The sequence below is a fragment of the Halichoeres trimaculatus genome, unplaced genomic scaffold (assembly GCF_033239565.1).
Source record: "Halichoeres trimaculatus isolate MK-OKI-2021-1 unplaced genomic scaffold, fHalTri1.1 fHalTri1_scaffold_10, whole genome shotgun sequence".
NCBI classification, from domain to species: Eukaryota; Metazoa; Chordata; class Actinopteri; order Labriformes; family Labridae; genus Halichoeres; species Halichoeres trimaculatus.
Genome location: NW_027437187.1, coordinates 19,160,597 through 19,176,801, shown reverse-complemented (window position 1 = coordinate 19,176,801; position 16,205 = coordinate 19,160,597). Strand labels below are relative to the sequence as shown.

The 16,205-nt window shown below is 40.3% G+C and overlaps 1 protein-coding gene and 1 non-coding gene across 8 annotated transcripts in view; both read right to left on the bottom strand.

Moving 5' to 3' along the window:
• Window positions 1-2,411: 2,411 nt before the first annotated feature.
• Window positions 2,412-2,483, bottom strand: trnaq-cug (transfer RNA glutamine (anticodon CUG)). Its single transcript has one exon. It is a non-coding gene; the product is annotated as a tRNA-Gln (tRNA).
• A 4,631-nt stretch (window positions 2,484-7,114) lies between these two features.
• The window catches only part of megf11 (multiple EGF-like-domains 11), an 83,384-nt gene continuing 74,293 nt past the window's right edge, over window positions 7,115-16,205 (bottom strand). For 3 of the 7 annotated variants that reach the window (XM_074677597.1, XM_074677602.1, XM_074677600.1), the window contains 11 exons: window positions 15,372-15,506; window positions 12,655-12,783; window positions 11,948-12,076; window positions 11,176-11,304; window positions 10,886-11,014; window positions 10,560-10,796; window positions 9,932-10,101; window positions 9,798-9,861; window positions 8,749-8,793; window positions 7,812-8,021; window positions 7,115-7,531 (listed from right to left, as the gene is read on the bottom strand). In XM_074677597.1, the coding sequence (XP_074533698.1) occupies window positions 7,350-7,531; window positions 7,812-8,021; window positions 8,749-8,793; window positions 9,798-9,861; window positions 9,932-10,101; window positions 10,560-10,796; window positions 10,886-11,014; window positions 11,176-11,304; window positions 11,948-12,076; window positions 12,655-12,783; window positions 15,372-15,506 (1,559 nt within the window). In that variant the 3' untranslated portion in view covers window positions 7,115-7,349. The remainder of the gene's footprint in view (window positions 7,532-7,811; window positions 8,022-8,748; window positions 8,794-9,797; window positions 9,862-9,931; window positions 10,102-10,559; window positions 10,797-10,885; window positions 11,015-11,175; window positions 11,305-11,947; window positions 12,077-12,654; window positions 12,784-15,371; window positions 15,507-16,205) is intronic. The other 4 variants (XM_074677601.1, XM_074677603.1, XM_074677604.1 and 1 more) reach the window with 2 other exon arrangements.

The following is a 16,205-nucleotide window of genomic DNA, read 5'->3' as shown; positions in this document are numbered from 1 at the left end:
TTACCAGTCCTCATTCTGTGCTAAAGACACATCAAAAGCTGAGTCTGACTCTTTTTCTGTCTTTGTGTCCCTGGACGGTTTCTCTGCACAGCATGCCCCACTGGAGGGAAAGAGACACAAAGATAGAAATGTAAAAAAATGAAACAAAAGATACAGCAATTTCATAAGACAACCACTTGAATCGTCTGACTTGGAGCAATGAAGCCTCATTTATGCTACAGATCAACTTGAGATTAACACAAAATGAGGACTTTTGATTCAAGTGAAATATTTGCACTAAGATTTCACTATTAAAACTGGAAAAGCACTCAGAGGACACAGACTTCCACCAAGCATATTGTGATTGTCACACTACACTTAGTCCTATACTTTAATGTTATACTCCCTTTCAGCAGACTTTCTGCTACAATTTGGTGTTAGTTGCAGGTTTGTACAATAATTTGTTACCTGACACTGGTGAAAATCATGATGACCCAGTTCATATTTCATAATCCAGATCTGAGTATCCAGAATATTGTGAGGATCTGGATCGTACTTTTCCATTTGTCAGAAATTATGGTGACCTTGTCTTGTATTGTTTTGCAAAACAATCCTATCATTTATTGTGGAGTTATATACAGGTATGATGAAATTTTCCCTATCTCACAATGATGAAGAGTCCTTTAAAAAAGTCCTAGATCCAGATGGTGATCCGGATCACCTCCAAAATTGAATCACTTCTCCCTTATCCCATTTTGAACATTTCCTGAAAAACAGCCGGTCACAACTTTTCGAGTTGTGTTGTTCACAGACTAACTCCTTGGCAGAGGTAAAGAAATAATTATATTCTGATGTATAAATTTTCTCCACTTGGTCTGTGGTTTCTCCTCTGAATATTTGTACGTTTCTGTGAGTTTTGAGATCATTCTAATAATTGAGGCCAAAAACTATATGTGCACAGTGAAAGTTGAATGTTGGGTAATCCTTTTTAATTCTTTTAAATGTATGATATAGTTCTATTTTATATTTTCTGCTTGCTACAAGTCTGGAGCCTTTCCTATCTGCATGCAGCTTTACACTGCATGTTTGTTTTCGATTAGTCCTGTCACTCTGTCCTCATCACCAGAGGTTGTTCATGAGTGGTTCATTCACATATTGATCATGTTGTGTAATAAGTAAAACTCTTTCCTGATTGGTGTACGGGCTTTGATTAGGCCGTGACCTAAACAGACAGAACATTTTATAAATGTGGACTATTTGTTTGCTTAGAGATAACATGAGGTGTTAAATTAGCATTTAGCTGCAAAAAAAAAAATCTAAATGAGATCCCAGCAGCGGCCTATTTCTTAAAGCAAAACACAGTAGCTCTGCTATGGTTAACTTTTACAATGTTATATAATTAAGTTTCCATAGAAACATGATTCCTGGCCCTGACACATGCTGTGTTTTGACTCAGTGAGCTTAGTGTCTGGATCAAATCATACAGCCAGCAGCATCTGTAGGTGCCTCGGTGCATTGAATATAAAGAAGAGGAGGATGAAGCCTGAGATGAAGGCATGAGAATTCAATAACAACCTACCTGTCAAAGCCTGAGTGACAGCAAAACATCAGCAGCCGCTCAAACACTTACGTTTTACTCTCATTGCAGAGAGAATAATTAAATCCTTAGCTAATGGAAAGTGAACAGTCTTGATGATTTCCTCTTTTTAAACACCACAGAGAAATATCACTCATCTAATTTTAAGCTGTGAACAAGACCTGTAACATTACATGTAAAATTTAAAGGTGTGAGACAGCCTGACACTAATTTTGATTACACAGGGCTGAGGGGATTTCTCTACAGGCAGATACAGTAAATATTCCTGCCTCAAAATCCAGAGGAAATTACCTCAAAATAAGTCTGAGCTAGACTTGCCTTGATGGCGATGTGCAAAGTTAAAGGGAATCAGAAATAAACTCATCAAAAGAACTCTCAGTGAGGCTGGAAAAGATTTATCCCGGTAAGCTGGTAAGCTCTATAGGAAGTCACTTGAGGATGCTCAAAGCTTAATAAGAAATCATCATGGATTGGTCATGGATGCTGCACTGCTTTAACCAGCTCTCTGATGAGGAATATAATCTGTTAGACTACAAGAAGGCGGGATCAGGTCATGTTGGGCTAGTGGCCAGTCACAAAGGGGTCAATGAATGAATTATTAATAAAATACATGTAATGGGGTAAAACAGATAGGCAAATCCCCAATGGAAAATCTAAAGAATAAATATGTCAGCATTTAAGTTTCAAATCAAGCACTTATAAAGCCCTCAGTTTGAACAATTTGCACAAGACAGCATTTAGTTATCTGAAGATACATTTAGGATAAGTAGTCAATTTCAGCCATTCTCCTTCCTTCTCTCGGGCATGTACTTGGAGTTGCAGTGCTCAAACAGTAAGGTCCCACCGAGATTTGAACTCGGATCGCTGGATTCAGAGTCCAGAGTGCTAACCATTACACCATGGAACCGCTTATTTTGACTCTTCACGAAAGAGAAAATGACGTGCGCCCATAATACTAAACGGGGACTTCTAATTGTTTAATTTTTATTGAAGTCAAGAGCTATAGATAGAAAAATACATTAAGTCACTGTAATGCATTGTACGCGAGCTTTCTTCAGCCTTTCTCCCACGTGGTCACCCTGCCTGCCCCCTGGTGGCGCATAAGGAGAACAACGGTGTTACCATTTACCATTACCAGAGCCCTCTAAAGAGGGTCCTCTCTTTAGAGGGCTCTGACCATGTTATTATGACTTAACTTTTTTATTTTGTTTCATAAAGGAAAAGCCTCATTTTTGCAACTTGGTACCTGGCTGAAGTCTTTCATACCATACCAGTGTTATTACTTGCAGTAATTTGAATGCCATACTCGTCTTTTAGAATTTTTCTCATGGTAGTTGTAAAGCTATATTAGTGTAATACTTGGGATTTCATGGTATGAGAACCATAAAGCTTCTTCAAGCTATAGTTAAGTTAATTTCAACAAATGAAAGTCCACCATTATTACCTTAATTTTTTTTTTTTTACAAAACTCACTGAAGTACATGGTTTTCAGTTTTGTTTTTAAAACATCTTCAGTATGTTGGAGGGCATATTTGTGTAGAGCTTTTTTGTGAAGCCCTGTTTAGATCTGAGCTGTGGAGCTGTAGTAAACACAGGAGGTGAAAATGATCAGCTTGTCTCAGATGAATACTGATTATGCATTAGGACTGGCTAAGTAAAGATCCAGGCTCTGGTCTGATGGATCCTCACAGTTCCTGAAGCAGGACGTGACCACAATAAAGATCTGCAGCTGAGCTCTGCTTACCACAGCACTGTGAAGTCAAATGATACACGTTTAAAGAAAAGCGACCCTTTTGTACTGAGGCCTGATTGAAGTCCTGGCGACAGTGATTTATTGTGACAATACAAACCTTAACAGAGGTACTCAGTCAAGTGTCATTTATTTTGAAATTGTTTTATGTTCACTTGATTTTTCCTCACCTCACATAAACCTCCCCCTCAGCTCTGATGTCAGACTGAATTAAAAGTGACAGGTGATCCAGCAGCAGTGTGGTCAGCATCCAGGTGCAGCCTCATGAGAATAAGCCTGAGCTGCAGCTCTGTCAAGAGTTTTTAAGTGTAGGGGTTTTTTCCCCCCAGCAGGAAGAAACAACATCAGCTAAAAGACACAGCTGTCAGGCTGAGTGTGGAAGACAGGATTATGCCTAAGGCTTGCATTATGAGGGTAAAGCCCCCACAGTTCGCCTCAGCATTACTTAACAAAATTTTATGATAATCAGCCAAGTCATTGAGTCATAATTTGAGCAAATCTCCCTGGTAACGTCAGTCTGTTGCACAAGAAACTTTGACGACAGAGGTAGAAGTAAGTCTGTTTGGTTCTGTGTGGAAAATTCTGAATCCAGCTCGAGATCTTGTTTTTTAGATGAGACCATTTACTCCTGGAAAAGAACGTTTTGCCTTGAAATGATTAAAAAAGGAGAAAAATTCAGTGCAAAGTTGGTAGTGCAAAGTTTTGATCGAATGGACCACAGGCGTGGACAGACATGTTGTGGTGAATCTCTTCCTAACAGCAGTGCAGTGAAATCTAGTCAAATCACATTTTTGAAAGGCAAGGCAGCCCTGCAGCAGTGATCATTCCTACATTTGATCCTGAGAGGGAGCTTCACACCTCAAAGGTTGGATGTAATGACAAGGGCACTGTTCTAAATCCAAAATCCAAACTGTAATGTGTCTATATTGCAATCTAAAATCTCTTATTTTAGCTGTTTTCAAAGAATATCCAACTGCAAAATGGAAATAAAATATTCTAGCTTCTGTGAGGAGTTTTTCTCTTCTTCAGTCAATACTGATGCCTCTATATGATCTTCACAAACAACTGAGACCATCACTGACAGGATGTTGATTTCTTTGTTTTTTTTTTTTTTTTTGGTAATGAATCACTTGAGTTGATTAACTGCATTCAACTTTTATATGGCTAACACTTTCCATGTCAGAAAACATAACTTACACATGCACAAGAGACAGGAGGTACTGCTTTGTCTTGGTCTGCAAGGGGCGCCAAACATCAACACAAACTGGAAGTTCCTCACAGAAGCTTTAAAGTAATGATACCTACTTACCGTGACCCTGTCTTGTTTTTTTTTTTTTTTTTTTTTTTAATTTCAATTATGAAGTATCTCTTTGTATTTGTCCTAATGCTTCTTGAATGTTCTGTGAGGCATAACACTGGTCAGGCTGTGAGCAGGGCTTCATGTCCACCACCCGAAAAGCTAAGAAGACTGTATTTACAAAATGCATAAAATAGCTCCCATGTTTCAAACACCAAAATAACCCTTTACATTTCTTTATCATTTATTCAAAAGACGCTTGGTTTTCCTACACACTAATTGACACTGACTATTGATCCACTTCTTGATTGTAAAAGTTTTCACAGCAGGGTACAAATACAAGTACTGTTATTGTGAATAGCATGTCTGAGGAAGGAGCTTTCTTAAGAGAAGAAGGAAATGGGGGGTGTCATCAGAGCCTTTATACGGAGCTGGAGTCAGGTGTGAGTCCTTTCATCCTCTGACAGCAGGTGTCTTTTCTTTGAATGTGAGGTCCCCACTTTTCATTTATTCTTCCAAGCACATTTGAAATGTTTATGTAACAGAAAGATACAGCGTCATGTTCAGTTATTAATCATATGATGTAATGCATTGTTGTTGTTAAGTAGCAGTCATTGCCTGAATATCTAGTCCAGTATAACCTTAACAAGTAAATACCATCCTGGTGCACAATATTCTACACCGGTTTCTGAAATTTAGCTCCCTGTAGTATCTAATTAAACGATATAATCATAGAATGATGCCATAAACCATGGGCATCTCATTCATTTTACACATGGGTAGTCATTTAGGACATAGTGTTAAATACATAGGATTAAAATATATACTGTAGACACCTGTTTATGTTTCATCTACACATAAGGTATGACACACACTTGATGAATAAACATATTTTAGACATAAAAACATAATTAAAATCAAAGGTTTTGTAAAAATGTGAATGTCATGATGTCTTGATCCCACTTCCGTCCAGTGTGTTTGACATGAGGCAGCTTTAAAAGAAGACTGATTTCTGGACACTTGATGTAATGCAGGCAGAGGAAGGTCAGGGGTTATTAGTTCAACAGGTTTGCATAGTGTTTGATATTTGTTAAGGTTAAGTTAGGTGAGGGTATTGACGTGACTGAAACAGGTTTCTGATGGCAGAATAGACTTTTAATTTGAAACTAATTTACCAAACAAAACAAGCAGCATCGATATGACAGCAACTGGGAACAACCTTCCTCGGAAGAAAAACAGTCACATTAAGTATGATCCACTGTCACCACACTGGTCAAGGATGGCGTAATGTCCAGCACTAATGAACATTGTTGTCTGGGCATCGATTGTCAACATGTTATTGCTTCTACAGAGGGTGAAATGAAATTCACATAGTGAATGAATAAATTCAATTTAATATATAAATAAGTTAGCCTGATACAAACAGAACATAGTTCAGAATTTGACTTTTTACATACAGTTACCTTTCTTAAACTCTTCACGGGGTTTTGTGGGTCTTAAATTGGTCAGATGAAACCATATTTTCAATTTACAATCTGATAGCGAGTGTGTGAGAGAACATTTTAAATAACTTCAAAAACAGTTCACAAAATGACACTGATCATTTCACAAGAAGATAAATTGAGTGTTATCTACATCAGTGGGTATCCGTTATCTGATCATGCTTATCTTTTTTTTTATTCTAGTGTCACATTGATAGAAAACCTACAATTACTTATATAAATTATTAAATAAAGCTTTATAAATACCAAACATAAAAAGTTCAAAGCAATCCCTTCTTAACACCCAATACTTAAAAAAGTAAAATAAGACATTTGCAAGAAAAAAAGCTTTCACATAAAAACAAACACAAGATCTGATCACTTTGTTAGTGTGGGGAAAAAATCTTAAGACCTATACTGCATGTGAGTGTGTCTTCTTGATGCAATAATGCATGAACACTGGTGACCTGTAAGCATCTGGAAATACATCAGGCCTCATTTACACTGAAACTAAAAGAAGCTACACACAGGGATCAACTTAGTATTACTGTGTGATCATTACAGTGAATACAATATTCAAGACTGTGTCCATGCTTCATCACACTTTCCCTTTCCACCTTTTATTTAGAGTATCATATTTCTGTGATCTTCCTGTGGATTCACAGCAGAAGATCACTGTCAGCTGTTTGTTGATTTGCAGCTGTTTCACACTCACAATTCAAAATCTCTCCAAGTAGTTCATCTTCACCTGCTTGGAAAAGATCAAGGCTGCTATACCTTCCCCCCTGTGGAGAAAATCACTCCTGTTTAGAGGACATTATAAACACTTGGCTGCCCTTGGATAGTAAACCTATATCATGGGCTAAAACTGAGCATGATGATAGCTCCCTCACTGTAAATAATCAGTCCAAACAATCCCTGTATGCTGCTGGTTTGGAATAACTATGTTCCACTCCAGGAGGTCCATAAAGAGGCCGGGCAGCAGTTTGAGTGATCAGTTTTATAAGAAAATAAAATGGGTGAACAGTCGCTGGTGTGTTGACTCTTTCCTCTCCCCTCCCTCCATCAGGGCCACAGGAAGAGAGTGAGTGAGTGAGGGAGCCAAAGAGCAGAGGCTGTCCCTCAATCTCAACATCTCTGTATCTAATCGAACACGCACAGAGACAGAGGGAGGGCCGATGCTTAAACGTTTTCTGAACGTTGCCTGAAGCCAGGCACAGAGAGGGTGTGTGTGTTTGTGGCCCTCTAGAGCAGGGAACTGGAGCTGGGGCTTTCTGGAGGTGGCGGGGGTGTGTGTGTGGGGCTGTGGCGCATGGGCAATATGTCATAGTGACTGGGGATGTGAGTGCTGCGGGGAAGGTCATAAGGGCTCTGGGAGAAGCCAGTTGCCATTCCATTGGGTCCCTGCAGGACGCTCACCGTTGGCTCTGTGAGAGTTAAAAGAAAGAAAGAAAGAAAGAAAGAAAGAAAGAAAGAAAGAAAGAAAGAAAGAAAGAAAGAAAGAAAGAAAGAAAGAAAGAAAGAAAGAAAGAAAGAAAGAAAGAAAGAAAGAAAGACAAGAAAAAAATAGGAGAGGATAGTGAGAAACACAAAGGCTAAAAAAAAGCTTAAAAAGTCTGCACAGGCTCACAGTGTGGGGACATGACCAGATAGGCCATGAACTGCAAGACCCCGCTGTTCTCCACACCCGGACAACAACGCACTCACCAACATCATAGACATTCCTGGTTGCGGTGCCCAGGAGGGTGGCGGTGCCTCCAAAGGGCACCTCGCGGTGGGAGGGGGACTTCATCTCCACGTAGCTGCTCTCTGTATGCTTGCAGGCTGCAAGCCCAGGAGGATCTCTAATGGTCGCATATGGATTCTCACCATTCAGGGAGCAGGAGCTGTTGCTACACATGGAGGCCTTGATGTAATCTGCAGAGAAACAATGATAATATTGTCAGTACCTACTGTACAGCAGTGGTATCAATGTCAGAATTTTAAATTCAAATATACATCAGAGCCAGGATTGGTGAACTGTCCAGAAAATCACTGTCATCCTGGAGAACATGTACTTCTTTTGTCTCCGACAGGTGACTAATGGAGGTGTATAGTCATCTGAGCACAGAGGGGAGAGAGAGGAAGGCTCATCTCATCCATAACAGTCTCATCAGTCTGATAAGAAGGCTCATTAGAGACCACAGCAGAGCTCCTTCAGACTGCTCTTCACACCCTTGGGTCCCTTATATTCACCAGCGACTTCACAGTGTGGGAGACTAAATGACATATCGGGCACTGAGCCACAAAGAGCAATTACTGTTTGGAACAAAACCTCAGCCCACCATGATCTGGTCCAAAGTGCGGGGAGTTTTCACATAAATCATGGAGAATATAAGGAGAGGGGATTTTTAGGTCAGAGAAATTAAAGTCTCAGGGGGGATTAGGAACCAAGAGGGGAAATTGATACATGGGTTGTTGAGCACGAAAGGATTTTGTAATATTGGTGCTGGTGGAGCTGAACAGGATTCCACATTCAGAAAACCACACACACACACACACACACACACACACACACACACACACACACACACACACACACGCGCGCACGCACGCACACACACACACGCACACACACACTTAATCTACACTAATAAATATTCACCTTTTCTGGAGCCTCGCTGCGTTTGTGTCTCCCCCTGTTGAACATCTGTAACAAATATCAAACAATCACAATCAGATATCACAGAACCCTTAACATTCATTTAAGATAAAAAGTTTCAGAATATTTACTCAGTACCTCAAACATACTGAGATTTAGAAGGCTACCAAATCAACTGTGTTGATAATAGGACATTTACAACTTCTACTTTGTCAAAACATCAGGATACGCGTCCAAGACTGTTAAAGGGAGGGACTTGTCATCATGATTGATCTGCTGTGTGGTCGACCAGAAAATGAAATTGTGCACAAAGATTTATCAGACTTTAAAGTTGGGCAGGACAAAATAAAACACAAAACAAAACAAAAAAAAACAGACATTCATATTTTTGCACCAACTATAATAAGCCTATAATAGACAAAATAAGAAGTACAGAGTTCACAGATAGGAGATACACCAACACAAACTAACATAATTTAAACATAATGTGTATTTGATCACAAATTCATAACTTTAAATGTAAAGTAATATAAGCAGATATGAACATTTTGAATGTTCATTATCATTCAGATGTAACCCTGATGCTCTTCACACATCAATGTTTAACTTTAAAAAAAACATGGATATAATGGTTTTTGCATGGCAAAATTGTAAAACAGCCCCCCAGAAAAAAAAAATAGTAGCATTTCTATTACGGATAATTTTCTATAATTCACAGCCTTCGAGTGCAGTATCTGACCTAATGCGTCCCATCATAGAGTAATGTGCCACATGGGGAAGTGAAAGAGAACTAATGAGCCCACAGTGACCTCCTTTCACCTCTGCATGGCTACGTCCTCCATCCCACCTGCATATCTGATCACAATCAGAGCAAAGGTTATGTCTAACAAGGAACCTCAGGTTCATCTTCATTCACAGCAGGGTGGCCGTGTCAGGACTGGGGCCTATATGAGGTTTGAACTATTAACACAGAGGTCTTTGTTCTTGAACTGAAAATAAAAAAAAACAGGAAATGTTCCATGTGTGGTGGGGTAAGGGCGAAAAATACTGACCTATATCATTGAGGTTGCAGTAGGCTCTCCAATCTGATCCGTTCCTGTTCTTCAGAGTGCTTGACTGGAGAAGAAGAAGCACAGTGTGATGATGCTTTAGTACTCTTTATGTGGCTGAGAAATACACGACATACCTTGAGGGTCAAAGTGCCGTCCAGGTTGCTGGAGATGGTTGAAACCACGTTACACTGGGCCACAGTGTGGTAACTGGGGTTGGAAAAGCACTGCCCACTGCTGCTGCTGCCGCCTGCACTCTGATTCACCTCCGCAGCGCTAGTCCTCATAGCTACAGTGCTGCCACACTCTGGAGGTTTCAAACAGCATTTGTTTGTTAATATTTCTATCTGCCAGCTTAACAGTACAAGCATAAAGAGTTTGACATGTACGACGTCTGTTTCAGCCCACGCTACATCTAGGTCAACACTCCTGTGAGGTGTTTATATGCAGCTATGAAATAGACTGAAGTTAACACGTTAAAGTGAACAAGACCATGAGTATTCAAGATTCACTACTCCTCCACATATTTATTTTAATGTCTTTTAAAGCTGCCACCTTTCAGCCCAATTGTTTTTCCCTATTTACAGCATGCATAAAAACCACATTAATAAAACAAAGAATGAAATGAATAGCCTGGACCAGATTCCAAATTATTTTAACTAAAGTCAAAGTAAAGAATAATACTTTTGGCCTACATTTTGAATTTAATTAATACAAAAAGAAAACAGGAAGTACAGGTTTTGAGTACACTCTCAAACATCTCACCTGACAGGGAGTAGTCAGTGTTGGTGATGTGCATGGCCTGTGTGTAGGACACACTGGGCTGGATCTCATGGCCTTTGTCCCTCTGCCTCTGTCTGTACCACACAAACAGACTGAGCATGGCCATGATGATGAGGAGCAGGAAGATGATGCCCATGACGGCCCCTGCAGACTGGCGCTCCGAGCCTCGAGCTGGGCTAATCTTTGTGTACGGGTTCAGCTCCTCCATCATCAGAGCTGCTACAGGAAACACACAGAGAGTGGGTCTGTGTACACATCAGTGTCAGAGTGGGGATGATGTAGTCTCGATCATCCCGATCACCTCTCACCTTGATCACAGCGGATGCCTTTATATCCGGTGCTGCAGTAGCATGTTCCAGTCACATAGTCGCAGGTAGCATTGTTCAGGCACTCACACAGCTGCTGGCAGCCATATCCAAATGTACCAGCAGGACACTCTGCATGGGAGAGAGGTGCATTACTACATCCATCAAAATTAAAGCACTTAGAGAGTGGGAGCCAAAGTGTTTATATAAAACACACACACAGAAACACACACACACACACTCATCCACAGGGTAATTTTGTTTAAAGCTAAAATGTGCTGGGTCTACTCAACTCTGCTCACAGCTCGTCCCAATGAAGCCCGTTCGACAAGCACACTGGCCTCCAATATGGTCACAATCTGCACCATTTTGGCAGCGACACACTTCAGAGCAGTCCCTGCCGTAGAACCCTGAAGGACAGCCTGGGACAGAGATGTATAAAATGTTAGGAGGCAGGGGGGGGCTAAAAGAAAGGGGGAGACAACATAAGAGTCAAGGTTATATTGTAGGGGAACAGGAAAATCAATACCATTCAATGTCTCTGCAGCATACTCAATAAAGGACAATCTGAATGAATGGAAATTAAACCTTTCCTACTTCAGCAGAAAATCTGGTTATGGTGTTCAGATGAAATAGATGTGGATACAGAATACGACAGCTGGGCAAAGTATGAATTTATGCAAGGAAAAAGGAGGAGGGGGGTGACTGCAGAAACACTAAACAAATGCCATTTTCATGCAAAAGAGCATGACACCACAAAAAGGACTGAACAAACCCCTCGGGGGGAAGATAATGGAATTCAAATTGGAGGACTGATGTTGATGAACTGCACTATCCCAAGGTGAATGACTGGAATGTAGAATAAGCAAATTAATGAAGTGACCATTACTGTTATTGTGACGTCTCTCCATTAAAAAAAAAAAAAAAAAAAAAAACTGTGAATGAAAACTTAATATCACCCAGTTGTTTTGAGAAAAAAAAACAGCCCCTCATCATCAGCTGCAGTTCTGCTGGAAGGCCAATAGATGTCACTGTGTGTCTGCTAACTGGGTGGGAGAGACTCACGCTGTGTGCAGTAGAGTCCGGTCCAGCCGGGGCTGCACCTGCACTCCCCATCGTAGGCACTGCACTGGGCTCCATTGTGACAGTTACACGAGTTGAGACAATCAGGGCCCCAGTGCCCCGAGGGACAGGCTAGAGGACGCCAGAGACACAGTCAAGCTCATCATCACACACCCTCAAACACAGAATGTCTGATATGCATGCAGACATGGAGCATGTAAGACACATTTACAAGGTAAAACAGCCACAACACACACACAGATCCAGCAGCATATCAATACAGATCCTGTCAGGAAACTATGTTAATACCTTTCAGATGTTATATTCTTTAATTATATGTCAGATTGAATAATTCAAAGCAGAGTTCTGCTAAAAGACCATGATCGTGAGTTATTTTTATTTGAGGTAGTTCATGCAATCAAAAACCACACATCAATTTCCCATAGCAGGATAGCTCATAGCTCTACTAATGATCTTTGGCCTACAGCGCTGTAAATCAAAGAGCATAATGTATTACAACAATCATTTTAGGAAGCTATCTGTTTTACATACGCTGAGGGTGAGTATTGGAATGCGCAGGGTCATGAAAATGATTAGTGTGTGTGAAGGTAAATGTGAGGGAGAAAATAAAAGTGGAGACAGTCAATGAAAGGAATAAATCTGAAAACCAAAAAAATTAAAGACATGATGAAGGTGAGGAGAGGGTAAACCTTGAGAACAATCCTCTCCTATCCAACCAGGGAGGCACTGGCAGGAGCCATCGATGGGGTTGCAGGTGCCATTGTTTGTACAGAGGCAGATCTCAGAGCAGGCCCTCCCAAACCTGCCGCTTGAACAGACTGCAAACCCAAAAACACAAAAAGATAAAAACATAATTTCATAAAACACCCCTAATCTGCATATTTTCACTTTCATGCAAAGACGAGTAAAATCCATTAACATTATGACACCAAACTTGGACACATTAGTGTGAGTACACTCATACAAACAAAGTCATTTTGTGACGGGTTGTGTAAACACATTCCTCTAATGGATGATATTGTTCTATTTGAGTGGACATGAAGTGATCTGTTTAAACAAAAGGAGGAGTCAATCACTGCCTCCAGTGGCACAACTGCCCCAATTCCACTCACAAGAGTGGAATGAGTGATGTGCCACAGAATTAAAATAGACCATGTACACAGACCACTGTATACATTTTTTATGAAATTAATATTTAAATGCTCTCTGGCACTCTTCAATAAAAGATGTCATTTCCAATGAAACCTCCATTGTGTTTTCTTGTTGGGCTGCGAGACAAATTGAACCAAGGTGTTTCTAACCAGCAGGATCAGGGAGCTGCCGTGGCAGCAGATACATCAAAGGCCTCGTATAAAGAGAATAGCCCAGCGTCAGAAATATCAGATAAGGCGGCTGGCTGTGAAAGAGATGGGTCTGACTCATTTTCATGTGGGGTGATTTTAATGATTACATTTCAACTGGTTTTCCCCTCTTCTTGAGAGCTCTTTCAAGCTCTTTGAAGCAGGTTGTCATTAGGCCACGAGGTTGGCTCCCCCATACTGCAGCTACTGGGGATTCAAGCCTCAGCACACCGGGAGAGCTTCATTAAGCTGGGACTTTGTGTGCTGGACAGAGGACAAGTGAGGACGGGGCTCAACAAGAGGAGAATGTTCATGTTGTTGGCCACCTTCGTCCCCCGCGGCCCAACGCCTGCTCAACAGTAATTATAGTCTGACAAATTAGGACTGGCTCTCCTTTTTCTCCTCTTTCCTCTCCCTTCAGCTAACCTATTAAACTTTTATTTTGTAAGACATTGCTCAAAGCCATGAAAGAGAATTCAAAAATTCCCCACTGTGTTTCGGTAATTCATCTGAAAAAAGGTAAATTATTAGAAGTAAAATCCACAGTGCCCTCGTATGTCTTCCTCGACATAGTGATAGAGCTGCTGCAGCCACTGACAACGGCTGCACAGTCACACAAGTGACACACATGAGCCCATATGAAACAAACTGTTACAAGGTTAAAAACTAACTTAATTTTAGATTCACTTTGTCTATCCAATTATTTGACTTAAAACCAAGAATTAACATTCAGCTTTTTGCAAGTTTAATTTTGAGTTTTCATTGTTTCATTGACCTGACATAAACAAGGATTTCTTTATAAGCAATGCAGTCATAATATAATCGACACATTAATAAGAAGTTGAAATCATAGTGCAACTAAATGTCTACATTTTTATCCATGTGGATCGTGGATTGTTAAGAAAATTTCCAGAAACAAACACTCACAACAGAGGCATCAAACACACCCCAACTTAAAATAAGGATGTGTACAGGAAAAACACTGAAGCTGAAAACTTTTCTTTGATATCAACATCTCCCCGTGTGATTCACACATCTCTGAGGCAAAACAAAGATAAAGTTTCCTTGGCTGACTTTGAATTAAATTTAACAAGAGAATCCATGCATGGAGGTTGTTTCTTTGTCTTAATTTGAAAAGAAACCTGAACGCTGCTCCCTTTTGGGAAGAAGACCACCAACCCGTTCATGACATCAGTCTTTGTGTGAAAGGTATGTCTCAGCAATATTCAGGTTGCTGGGAAAAGTTAGTTTTCTTTCCACTTGAATCTGCACAGCACTGAAAATAGCTATTATTTAAAGATGTTAGAAAGAGAGGCAGCAGGTCATCAGTTAATCCAAGAGGTGAAACTAACAGCTGTGGTGAAAACATACAGAAGTCTATTTTCAATGTGAATTCATCTTTAAGTATCATGTAAGATACTTGAAGTATTACTGAAAGGTAAGGTGACAACACTGTGTCATTTTTTTCCTAGTATGCAAAAAAGAAAGTTTCTCAAAAAAACTTTCAGAGCAGTTTAGGTTCTTGGCTAAATTGTGGACCCAGTGTGGATGAACATCCTGGGTTTGATTCAAGGCCCTTTACCCCATGCCATTTCCAGATATCTCTTCCCAGTTTCCAACTCTATTCATGTCCTATATCCAAATAAAGGAATAGGACCGCATATTAACTTTTTTTTTTTCCTGCACTGCAAACAAACCCAATCAAGCGTTAACCATCTTACTTTTTTAGTTAAAAGAGTCTTATTGCACTCTATATGAGCCAAATTTAGCCAAAAATGACAATTTCAAGGTACCAATTAAAAAAAACAATCCCAGAGTTCTCTGTAAGAGGTTAAAAAAAAACAGCCAGTGGAGTTAGAAACATTTTCAGTTTTTACAATTAAAAAATTAGACAAAAAAGTTGCTTGTATTTCAGTTTTTGCAGTGTGTTATACAAAAATACACTAACTGTTTTAGATCTCAGCAGTACCTACTATTTTCTGGCAATAGCAAATGAATGGTTTTAGCGAATGAATCTCAGAGTGTGAACCACAGTAAAGGTCAAAAAGGCTCCATGGGGCACTTGCCTTGGTTGCACAGAGAGCCGGTGAAGCCGGACAGGCACTCACAGTGGCCCGTGACATGATGGCACGGCCCCGTGCTGTGCACACACTGTGGACACGACTGGCTGCAGCGGTGCCCGTAGAACCCAGGAGAGCAGTCTGCAGGGCATGATGGGAGAGGAGAGGGAATCAGTCAGCAATGTTGGATGGATCAAGAGGTATGTAACAATGAAGCCGGGCATGACAGGAGTGATCAAGGGAGTACAGTAAAATCATGTCTGAGAGAATTTAAACGGGAGAGACAGCAGAAGGAGGGAACGCAGAAAAGTCAGGCTTTATTGTAATCACTCCCGTTTCATCTGCTGCCAGAGAATAACTAGTAAAATAGTTGAGAGAATCGTGAAATCTGTTTTATGCAGAGGCCTGAGAGCAGCTTGATGATCTATAAATGTCAGGAAATACACAACTGTGCGTTAATACTGTGGGTTTTATGGAAAGAAAGGGGATCATTAAGAGAAATTCAAGGTGGTAGAAAAGTAATTATTCCAATATTTTATACAAAGAGCACAACCTCTACAAGTGTGTAAGGAGATCCCAGCTTACAAAAAACACACTATGTACTTTAGGCATGAGGAAAGCCTTAAGGCAAAGTTAAGTTATAGTTTCATAGAGAGTGAAGCATCACTGTTCTCAGAGGGAACATCAGGTTTCTGCAAAACAGGATTCCTTTGAGGACAGATAAAAACAGCCTTGGTTGTTTTTAACAACGGCGCATTGTTAATTTTACCCAACTGCACGGCTTTGAGTTTTAAAAATCAGCAGGTGTGATACGACTTTATCAGCCTCTGGAGACATATA